Below are 12,387 nucleotides of genomic sequence, written 5' to 3' on the forward strand. Positions count from 1 at the left end.
TGTTGTTCATTTATATGATTCAACTTTGAATAACAGGTTGTATCATTTTAAATATGTGATACCCAAACGTATCAGATTTGACCACCGTGCACTGAAGTATTTGCTGTTTCATTTTGTTTCCAAAGTCTTCATGGTCTCACCCATACTGTGTTCTGTTTCCCCCTCCAGAGCAGAAGCCCAAAGCACGGCCCCAGTCCCCAGCTCAGCGTCGGCGACCAGGTCGACCACCTATCTCTGGCCTCCCTGGAGTCGTTGGACACCATGTCTGAGGCCGACGCGCCCACAGCCTTCCACCGAGGCAGCAGGATTCGTGCGAGCCTGCCTGTGGTGCGATCCACCAACCAGACAAAGGACCGCTCCTTAGGTACACTTATCTGAATTTTAATCCTGCTATTGACCAACAAAAATTTAAGTCAGCTATTTTGCTTTTCTGTTTTTGACCCAAATTGGCAAAATTGTGCACACAGAAATTCTGATATCAGCTTTAATAAGAAGTCATTGAGAGCAAAGGTGCTATGTCATATCTTTAATTGACTTTATGAATAGACTCAGGGAAAAGCGATTTGACATTAATCCTTTTTGATAACCTACATTTCCCTGCTCTTTTCATATAATCTTTACATAACTTTAAAACCCTCTGAAATAACTCCAAACAAAACCACAATCTCACCATTTCACCTCGTCTAAGTCTCTCCCTCTCACTCCATCTATCTTTTCCTCTCTTTTCCTCCCCTCTCCACGTCAGCTCACTGCTCTGTTTTAATTAGAATTCATTCTCTCTGAAGTGAAAGATTAGGGAATCCATCCACAATATGCCATCGTGTTATTGACAGGATTAGAAGTGGGTCTTCTTATCAAACACGCGTGGCGCTTCATTTGCATTACGCACAAAGTTGTGCAGAATTAGGAATAAGAGTGAGAGCAGTGGAGAGTTGTGGAGAACTTCACGAATAAAATGAAGCATCTGTATTTTTTATAGAAGGATAGTCTTGAAACATAGCTCACAGCTCAGCAAGGCATCTGCTGCATGATAATAGTGAAGCGTCTTTGTGGAATGCCTTTTGACCAAAGCAAAAATAAAGGAACCATAGGGGGTGTCTTCAAACTTTTTGCGTCCAGAGACACATCTCCCTGTTTGTGCAGATCTCTAGAAAACACTTAAAAAACATACTTTACCACAAATGCCTGCACACACATGCTCTGTCCCCCCCTTACTCTCCTCCCAAAAACATCAGGACAAAGCGTTGTGACAGTGGGGGGTTATGGTGTGATGAAAGGGGAGGAGAGAAAAAGGGGCACCACTTAACTACAGTGTCCCTCCCACAGTCTCTTTCACACACATGCATGCATTCTCACACAAACAGCAAAGCACACACTTCGCTGGGTCCCAACGGACATTTGGGCTTCTTTGTGGGGCTTAGTATCTTCGCGTGTGCTGCAGAGGTTGTTGCATTTTCTCCTCCAGAGCCGCATAAGACTCAGCAGAAAACAGGAAATCCCTAAAACCCCAAATGTGAGTATCAGATTTAATCTAGTGTTGGATTAAGAGTATTTTGTTTCAGTGTGGTTTTAATATGGTATTTGCAGCTTTTTTTGTTGCATTTCAAAACTCCTAAGGATACTCATGAATGCACTTAGATATTTATGCACAGTTGGAACTTTTGTGTCTCACTGGAGACGTGGAAAACTTTTGCAGCTCAGCCAGTCTGCAGCATTGTGCCCATTTGGTCAGGAAACCCACTGGCCATTTGCTCCTAATCCTGAAAGCACACACTAAGGACTGTAACACAGCTCTTTGTTAAACAAAACTGTTCAGCTTTTATGCAGCAAGTTAAACTGATGTTAAAAATTCAAATCCTCATAATGCATGCTTAATCAATAGCGCTTTTGTCGCTGCTTTAATCGCAAACATCTGCATGAGAACTAGCCAGCAGAGAACCAGTAGCCCTCGAGGGTAGATATGAAGTTATTCTGCAAATGGGCACTTTGTTAAGTTATTACTGCCTAGAAAGCCAGACGGAACAGAGAGCTATGATAGACTCAGCATTTTTATTTCCTGGATTTGCCCTCCGCCTGTCTCACTCGATCTTGTGGAGCACGTAGGATCTTGTATACTATTTCAGCAACATCTGGTAGCTTTTACTGCTTTTGCTCAGTCCTTTTATGGGGTTACATCAACTAAAGCCATGCCTCTTTTCCTTAAAAACTAGCTATTTTCAGTTCACAAATTTAAAGTGACTTTGACATGATAGATTTAAACATGCATTACAGCCACTGTTTTGTTAAAGCATCAAATTAAAAATGACATTCTCATTACATTCTCATAAAACATGACAGAAAATTAGAAGAGGATCAAAACTGCTTTCACTTCTTTGTTCTTTTTATTAAAGCTCAATTGTTGCATCAGATAACACTCATAAAATCAGTGCTAATCAAAGCAATAAATCAGATGCTAGAGATAGAAATGTGTTTTTTTCTTTTCCCTGGTATTGTTTATACAAGTGCAGTGTGGGCGTGTCCGTGAATTTTGTGTGGGAGACATCTGTTTTTCTAAAGCAGTGTACAGAAGCCACACCCAGGGTTCAGAGGTTCAGGCTTTTGTCGTTTTGATGCACAACTTGTTGCACCACCCCAGGCACAAAACCATGCTCCTGGCAATATTCCTGCCCTAACTCTCTGTCTAAAGATAAAGTCATGTAGTGGAGATATATAGCATTTTGTTCTCAGACTCATGTGACAGGAACAGAAGATGACTGGCAGGTTAATACAGTTCCACATGTTTTACTAGCACACCACTGACATTCAACCTGAAACCGACACACAAAAAATTGTCCTTTGTTAAAATGTGTGGGAAGAAGAAGACACTAGAGCCATATTTGAAAGTAAAAATAACTTTGAAGGACAGCCAACCACACAAAAGTTCAGCAATTTAAAAAGATAAATGTGTCTATTTGTTAGAAAAATGTCTAATATATTTTTTAAACTAATAAGGAAGTAATTACCTACCCTTTCCATACACTTTATATGGGATTTCTCTCAGATGAATGTGAGATATTTTGCTGGATATATGAAACAGTCTATTTGATCTGTCAGGTTAATGAAGATATACTGTAGCCAAAAAGAACATTGACTAACTCTTTGGAAATGTGTTGTTTTTTAATAACCATTTATTTCCAGCAAACTCATACAGACTGTGTAAATAGAACAAACACATTGGCAATGTTGAATTTTGCAATTTGCACAGTGTTGCCACACATAATCTTTTGTATGTGGTATCTTCAGTAGACTTGTAAAATGACAAAAGATTTACAGTTTTTAAGCCTCTTATTGCTACTATCAAACATCAAACAATGGAAATTGTACCACTTTAAATCACATGGAGCTGATATGTTTTGAAGCATGGAAAATGTACAACTTTTGGGCACAGATGGCCTCGTGGGTAGCTCATGTCCAATGTCTGCTGGCAGCCCAGGCTCAAGTCTGGCCTGTGGCTCTTTCATCACATGTCATGTCACTCCGTGTTCTCTCATCCCTGTTTTCGGCTCTGTCCACTGTCTCTTTCTCTGTCTTGGCAGTTGCTTTACTCGTTTATAGAGTACATATGTATAAATAAGTTATTCTTGACTCTTTTAATAAAAAACTGTATATATCTTATATTTTTATCTTGTGTTTCTTTTTTCAGCCAACTGATTATAGGAGATGTTTTATTTACCCTTACATGTTTCGACTGTCATCTGAAGTCTTCCTCAGAAACATCACCTGAACGCTGTCCTTATATGCTGTTCTTCCCAGGCGTGGTCAGCCTGACGGACCTGACAGGTCCATCAGGCTGACCATGCCCCCCCGCTGCCCGATGGTCTCTGGAGGAGAGAGTCCCAGGCGTGGGAGAGCATGACTGCGCCCTTGTCCCGGTTCACTGTGTTTTTCCCTTCTTTTCCTTCTTCAATCCAGCGTTTGTGTTTGTTGTTTTCTTATCCAATGATCCTTGCGTTGTCCCAGTCCATGATGGGGTTTTTTTTCGTTTTCATCATGGACTGGGACTGGGAAGAACAGCATATAAGGACACGTCACAGCGGAAGACTGCAGATGACAGTAGAAACATGTCCAGATAAAAAAAAAATCTCCTACAGTTAGTTGTCTGAAGAAAAGGAAGCACAAGATAGATATCCAGAATAAGAGGACAAAATTAATTTGCTGGATCAACTCTGAAGTATCTTTATTTTTAGCTACTATCTATTGTTTTAGTATATTCTCTTGATTTTATTGGTTTTATCTTGAGCATTGGTATAGCAATTGTTTTGTTTTTAAATGATGTTTTGTGCAGCACTTTGGAAATGTTCAGTTTATAAAATGTGCTATATAAATGAAGTGGATTATCAGTCAAAGCACTTAATAGCTTTGACCTGGCTTAGTAATGTGGACAGAGTGCCAGGTGTGATTTCAAAGGCTGAGAATATCCTAAGAAGAGATTGTGACCAACAGACAAGATATGAATTACAATAAATGGGCAAAACAGGGTCTGTCTACATACTGTAATTTTTTTAACCAGGGAACATTAAGTGCCTTTCAAACCTTGAAAAGAGTCTATGGATTAAACAACAGTGATTTTTTTTTAGATTTTTGCAGGTAAGGCATTACATAAACAGCTCAATTTTAAAGACTCAAAAAGCATTTGACCTCCTCAAAGTTTTTATAAGTGCCTATATGGGAGACTCAGGACTTAAAATTTCAAGGATATATAGAGGGTTTTACAATGTCAAATCAGAAAACATGTTTTACATAAAATGAAAATAGAAAAAAGAAAATAATACATAACTCTCAGAAGAAATTTGGGAAAAATACTGTGAGTTTCAATGGAAAATTACAAACTCAACCTCTTGGAGAGCATCTGGGTGGAAGAATATCATTAGATATTTTATCACACCTGTACAGAAACATCACCATTCAGGCCTTTCCAGCCATTGGAGGAACTGCGATTCCCAGGAAGCTAATAATTTTCATCTGTTCTGTACCTGTCCCAAAGTCAAAAGGTTCTGGCGTGATATCCATAAAGAATTGGCAAATATATTCAGGACAAACTTTACTTAGAACTGGGAGCAACTCTTTGTTGGAATCATACTGTCATCTACAAATAAGAAAACTAAGTACTTGTTTGCAGTATTGAGTATTGCTGCCTGGAAGGCAATAACAAAAAAAATGGCTAAAGCCAGAAGCTCCAACTACAGAAGACTGGTACAATGTAATTTATTAAATTTATATAATGGAACGAATCACCTTTTCATTGCTGCTTCAGAAGAACAAATGTTAAGAACTGTGGGAAAAATGGAAAATCTATATCCTCCCTAAACACCCTATTTTTGTTTAAACTCATATTTATTTTACAGACACCTGTATGAAAAGATTTTTTCCTGTTTTTATTAGATAAGAGACACCCCATGTTCTAATGTTATAAAGTGTAATTATTATATATTTGTTTTTCTGTTGTCTTTTTCTATTTTTTATTCATCTTCTTGCTAATATTTTTCCCTTTTTTCATCTCTATGTTGAAAAAATTAAAAGAGGGATCATGCTGGAAGTCTATTTGCTAGTAATTGTATCATTGTCTATTATGTGTAATTCCAAATAAAGAATTTAATAAAAAGAAGAGATTGTGACCAACCAGCATTAATTATATTCTCTGCAGTCAGTCATCAGCTTAGTTGCTGAGTTAATAGTTGAGGCAGCAATTAAAGACAAAAAGGCCTTCTTTGTTTTGTAATTCGGAGTTTCAATTGTTTGCATTAAGTTTTGTTTTTGCCTCATAGTAAAAGGCATGGAGTTCTTTAGCATAAGAAAATGACTCACACTGGAGAAATTAAATGACGTATTGCTGCTGTTTTTGTGTGCCTGTCTTAGTCATAGGTAATACTTTCATGGATTGAAATGAGTCTATGTCTGGCTAATCACCCGTCTCCCCTGCTCTGTCTCCGTAGGAGTGCTGTACCTGCAGTACGGAGACGATACCAAACAGATCCGCATGCCTAATGAGATCACCAGCATTGACACTGTCAGAGCTCTGTTTGTTAGTGCCTTCCCGCAGCTGCTCACCATGAAGATGCTTGAGTCTCCTAGTGTTGCTGTCTATGTCAAGGACGATATGAGGAATATGTACTACGAGCTCACTGATGTCAGGTAAATACATGTTTGTGTGTTAAGAAAGTTCAATTTCGGACTGTATGGTGTCATTTCTCCAAATATTAAGTGGTGTTAGACTTTTTGTGAATGTCCTTTCCTTTTTCCATTTCCTGAGCACTTCCTCTTTAAACTCCCCCTGCACTGAAAGTATCCCAAGCCAGGAAATCCTTTCACTTCCTTTAACCTTATGTTAAAGCGTAGTTAGAGAAAGTTATTTGGAGATGGAGCTTTATTGCAAAATATCTCCGATGTACCCAAACAAAGTGAAGAGCAGTCTTTGAAGACTCTCCTGCCTGCTTCCCTCCTTCCTCTGGAGAAAGTTTTAGCAATGTAAGCCCTGACTTTTTGCACTTTCTGGAGTCCTTTCATGCTTTTAAGAGCAGTTCTCAAAGTGTTGTGTGCCACACTTTGAGTACCATTTACAAGCACAGAAACACGGATATGATAAGTTGCTGCTATTTCATATTCTTTGCACCGTCCTGGTTCTGTATTCACCTGGATATCTTATCAAAATACAGCAGATTCTTGGAGAACAGATAGTATACAGTCATATTAGACAACTTTGCCCTGTTGTCTCTTGAGTTCCTCCCTGAGTTCAATGTGTACTTTGTGACTAATTCTTTATCTGGGCTGTAAAAATTGTCTCGTGATCCTTTAAGGTTCATAAAGGTAACAAGGGTGCAACACTAAAGTGAGAGAAAGCCAGCAGAAGGATCTCCACCATGTTTATGCAGTCGAGCCACGTTTCAGCACAGTATTAGTAGATGTTTTTATAGACTTAAGAGATTTAGAAGAAATGTCATATAGCAGAGGACAGAATGAGCCTCTGTCAGGGTATGTGCCCTTGGCAGGGCTGCTTAGAAGATCCAGGCTTAGGCAGGATCGCCCGCTGTCAGATGGTGATATCTGGGCTGCTTTTTTACCACGGGACACCTCTTCCCCCTACAGGAGCATCACAGATCACTCCTGCCTGAAGGTCTACCACAAAGACCCAGCACAAGCATTCAGCCATGGACCAAGACCTGCGAATGGCGATGCCCGGGTGAGTAATTCCTGACACATGCTAACGCAGAAGTAAGTGACAACCAGACCTGTTGCAGATAGATTATACAGCCTCTAATTCATCTCACTCTCACATCCTGTTTGTACTTAAAGGAAAGGAATGTCCCCCTGCCTTTTCTTTAATCTGATCAAGGGGGTCTCATATTGTCCTCTAAGGGGCCTCTCTGCACACTCTGCTGCAGCTTCCTCAAGGAACAATCAGGCTGACATCTCAGGACTATTTCCCTCGTTCAGTCTTCCCCCAATCTGAGCTTTAATCTCCCTCACTTGTTCTGAATCCCAGCATGTTTGTTCCCTGCTGATGTAACAAAACTAAACCCCTCTCCAAAGAGCCATTTCCTCAAATGTTCCTCCTTAAATCCTTTGCTCTAATCCGTCTGACCCTGTATCTAACCCACTGCTCCTCTCTGCCTGCTGCAGCACCATCGTGATACTGCAAAAAAAATCTTACATTAACCTTAGCTATAATCCCATTTTCACACACTGTATGTGTCACATAAGTATAAAGTGAAATTGATAAAGGAATGATGAGGCAGACATGATGATGGTTTAAGAGGTCTTGGCGCTGCAGACAGTCTCTCTTTTATTCTCAGCAGCTGATGGATGAGTTGCTGCGGCGGCTCTCTGTGATCGGGGTCCTTCAAGGGGAAGTGCACAAAAGACAGAGAGAAAAGATGGTGGAAAAGATAAAACTAAAAAAGTGAAATAAGAGTTTAATAGTTTAAAAGCAGGCAAGGTTGCAACAACAGGGAAACATTAATCGTGTGGGGACTATTTTCTGGCCAGTTGTACAACTGTGGTACCTGCTGAACTAGCAGAATTGCAAATATATAACCTTTACTGAAAAAAACAGACGCATTAGGCAAGACAGCTTTACAAGGGCTCTTGTGCAAACATTGTAAAAGGCAGGTACGAAGCAGAGAGAGAAGCAAGATTTGTTGTCATGCCTAGTCTGTCACTGTTTAACCGGGCAGCAATTGACACGGAAAGATTGGAGGTGTTCGAAGGTGCATAGGCTGTGTTGTTGAACAGAACAGTGCAGGACCTTCGAGAGAAATTCCTGTTCTCATTAAAATTTCATGGCAAGCTGCACAAACAAAAGAACAAGTTTTAGCACAAACATGCACGTACACTCGCGTTTTAAGCTGGCAGCTGTAAAACTCCCAAGTTTGTTGGGTTTTCCTTCTCAGGAAGGACAAAAAAGTATTTGTTGTTCTTTCTTGGCAGCCTCTTTTAATAATGTCATAGAAACCCTGGCACTGAAACCAAAAGGGCAAATACTACAAGCTAATGAGCTGTACACCTGTTCAAACACTATTTCAGGAGGGGGTTTCTTCACATCTGTTTGGGCTATTGAGTATCCTCTTGTCTTGCAGGAATGCCAAGCCTGGGATCTGATTCAAAACAGGATCCCCAGCTTCTATTATTGATTGAAGCTTTCTGGCCGAACAGAGATGTCTGTGGTTTCGAAAGCATCCATCTTATTCATGTCAGGGAGGCAAATCTACAAATTTACTCATGTGTGACTTGATAGGCAGAATAAGCAGCTGACTGTTTGAATAAAGAGCAATTTCCCAGAACTGAAATCCTCTCTTTAGTCTTGTTTCATCAAATGAGAAAGCAGAAAAACATTTTGAAATACAAATCCATGGTTATGAAAGGGATTGTGCCCATAGCAGCACTCTGTATTTGTAGAGGAGTCAATAGCAGCTGTCAGAAATGTAATGTTATGTACACATAGCTCGTGGAGATATTTAGTCAACAGCACTTCAGTCATTGTCTAATCTTTTTTAACAGTCTTTAGGGTAACCCACTTAATTTTTTGTATTTATCCTGAAATTAAAGTGAACATTTTGTTTCCCTATGAATGATTATTTGTGACACCGCTATGTACACAGCAGCAGGAACAGTACATTCAAAGAAAGAGACATCTATTAAAATGGAGATTCTCTTGCACATGAACACCACAGCACACCTTCTATGTCTTTATCGCTTTCCTCGGAGGCTCTGCGGTTTTCAGATTCAGTTTAGGAGCTATGTATCTATTTTTGAGTTGCAAATGCATGAAATAGATCCACAAATGCTCGAATAGATAAAACATGCATACAGAGATCCACACATGCACAGATCCAGCACCGGCCTGGTGCTTGTTATTTTTTGCACCCATTCCTAAGTGGCTGATTTGCTGCACAAAGCCTGCTGTGATACCTAATGATAAACACCAGGCTATCAGCAGAATTTCTCTCATTACACTTTTTTCATAATCACACATTTAAAGAAAACTATGATGTAGTAAATAAACCTTGTATGGTGCTGGTTTTTGGAGCAACCATGGCTCTGTTGGTAGACATGGCCATCTCTCAACCTGATGCCAGAGGTTCAAACATTCAAGCCCAAATTGCTCCCACTGCTACATCAGTTGCGTATGGATGCATATAAATGAGACTGATTAATACTGATTGGTCCTCTCCATTGCAACCTTTCTCATCAGTCTGTGAATGGGTGTGAACACTTAGTTGTGGCATAAAGCACTTTGAACAGTCAGATGACTAAAACAAGCGCAATACAAGCTACGGTCTATTTACTATTTCCATTCAGTTCAAAACAACAAGTGACCTTCATGGCTGGGTAGATGTAAAGTAAGCCCGAGTTAAGGCAGTTTTTTGATCCCATCTCTGATCCTGTAATCCCATTTTTGGATGTGTTTACACATTTGTAGATCTTTGTATGCATTCGTGGATCTGATTGTGTGTTTTCAGTTTTCTGAGCACATTTGCAGATCTATGTACACATGGATCTGCTAAAACATTTGTCAATGTGTGGATAAGATATGTGGATCTATAGATGCATTTGCGGATCTGTGTACACGTGTTGATATGTGTCAGATATGATCAGTGTCAGCATGTAAGGATCAGCTTTCACATTTGTGGATCTTTGTGCACATTTGTTTATCTTTGTTCACATTTGTGGAACTTAACAGTTTATGGCTCTTGACGCACATTTGTGGATTTGTGAACACATTTGTGGAACTTTTTGTAAATTTTTGGATCTTTTACCAACATTGTTAGGTAAAATATTAATTGAAAGATCTGTTTGCATAGTGTTACATAGTCAAAAGACTGTGGGAGTTATTTATGGATGTACAGTATTTACGCATTTGCTTACGATTAGTTTTGTAACACTAATAGCTCCATAAGAAACCCTTTCCATCTCCGACATGGCAAGAGATTTAACCGACTTCATACGCCCCTACCACACATGCTGCCCTCATTATTGGAAGCTTAGGTGCACAAAGACGTAGTCCGCAAGTCAAATTGAAACCAAATGTTTCTAAACATGACCTCCTGTTAGTCTTGCCTACACACTTGTGTAGTCAGTTTAAAAGCCTTGACTTCTCTGTTTTGTCTCAAAGCTGCAATTTAATATCATGTTGTACAAAAAAAACAGACGTTCTTTATAAAACGAGCATATTTAAGGGATATTTTAAGGCTGGATTGTATGGCGTGGGTGTAACATCTGTTTGGGATTGGCAACTTTGCCCAAGTTCTCCTTATAAGGCTGTGTTGGAATTGGTAAAGAATGGAAAGTGAGGGCAACATCATGTCTTTTTATGTGTGTGGGCACCTTTAAAAGAGAAAGTCATTAAGGTTTGATGATAGTCCGCAGTGGCTTTGTGTGTATGAGATTTCATATTATGTGTTTTTGTTGCTTGGTAAGACCTGTTGCTGCCATATTTACAGCCCGTGTGTGCTTTCACTGTCAGCAACCTTTCTTTTTTCCCTTTGTTATCACAGCCAAGCCTCAGCCCTTTGTTACTGTACACTTTGAGTGGTTGTTGTTTTCCAACACAACACATACACACCCCTATTTCACACACCTTATTATTCCCTTCACTGTATGAAAATATGTATCTTCACCAGGGAAAATATAAATAAAGATAAGACTGAAAAGGCATGGTGTCAAAAACCTGTACCTGAAGTTTCTAAAGGAACTTTGCATGAGGTTTTGACTTGTCTTCTTATGTAGGCGTAACCTATGAGTCATACCTTGGAGGAACAATAAGTTGTTTGTCTGACAGGAACAGAGAGTTAGACAGGAAGAAAGACAGCTTGGATTCTGCTCTGTGTGTGACACTCCTCAGCACATCACATATCATGGGTTATATTGCCATTTTGACATATACTGGTTGTACTTGTAAGCACAGGGAGTTGTTTAATTAGCCTACATTGAACTCAAGCTTTGATTGAAAAAACACTGTAAATGATGGTCATGCCTGTGAGTTCAAAGCTGGCAGAGTTTCCATTGTTTCCTTGTAAATCCACTAATTTAAAGGGATATTTTAGTGTTTTTGAAGTTGTGTTGTATAAGTTACTTGATGATAGTAGCATTAGCTGTAAGTGATTTCAGTGAGCATTGTCCCTACAACCTGACATGCTTGAAGAAGCAAGGCTGTACGGGTGTAGTTTCTCCACTTAATATGGTGAGTTTGAGGTAAAAGTTGGCAAAAAGACAATCCTGGCTCAATAAATATATAAAAACTTTTTGAAGCATTTTATTTTTCACCCAGAAGGCCTCTGTGTTTGGCTGTATTTGGCAATGCGAATTACCAGATATGTGCTGTCCTGCCTCAGCGTATCTGAACAACTGTTTGGGTCCGTGGGCTTCGTCAGAGGAAACAACAACAAACTAAGCTAAAACTAGTTAGCTCAGCTCAGTTCTCTACTTCATCAGTTGACTCATTGTTCTCATAAAGTAAACATATCATACAAACTGTAGCTTGTCTAATTTGAGGATAATAAAGCCACAGCTATAAACATATGTGGATGACAAATTTCAATTCAGCTCAGCTGATTTGGGTCATTTTTTCAGTTTATTTTCTGATCTGAGGTGGGTTAATCTGGCACAACTTCACCAACTTCCAAAGTGCATGGAGGATGAAGAGAGTCTTGAAGGGGTCAGAAATCTCCAGCAACACTTGTAGTTTAAAGAACAACTGTATTAGACCGACGCATTTCTGCATGTAGCCTTCCCATCTATATCACTCACTAAACCAGTCCACTACAGTCTCTCCCCTCTTTCTATCCACTGAGTCTCAACCTTTAAAAGTTCTTCCTTCTACTCCAGTTAATACAAATATCCCTTGGTATCTAC

General features: G+C 39.5%; 1 protein-coding gene across 16 annotated transcripts in view; it reads left to right on the top strand.

The window, feature by feature from the left end:
* si:ch211-285f17.1 (sickle tail protein) overlaps positions 1–12,387 on the top strand; it is a 207,596-nt gene that overhangs the window by 167,949 nt on the left and 27,260 nt on the right. For all 16 annotated transcript variants that reach the window (XM_041814795.1, XM_041814797.1, XM_041814794.1 and 13 more), the window contains 3 exons: positions 169–364; positions 5,973–6,171; positions 7,123–7,216. In XM_041814795.1, the coding sequence (XP_041670729.1) occupies positions 169–364; positions 5,973–6,171; positions 7,123–7,216 (489 nt within the window). The remainder of the gene's footprint in view (positions 1–168; positions 365–5,972; positions 6,172–7,122; positions 7,217–12,387) is intronic.

The sequence above is a fragment of the Cheilinus undulatus genome, linkage group 19 (assembly GCF_018320785.1).
Source record: "Cheilinus undulatus linkage group 19, ASM1832078v1, whole genome shotgun sequence".
Lineage (NCBI taxonomy): Eukaryota > Metazoa > Chordata > Actinopteri > Labriformes > Labridae > Cheilinus > Cheilinus undulatus.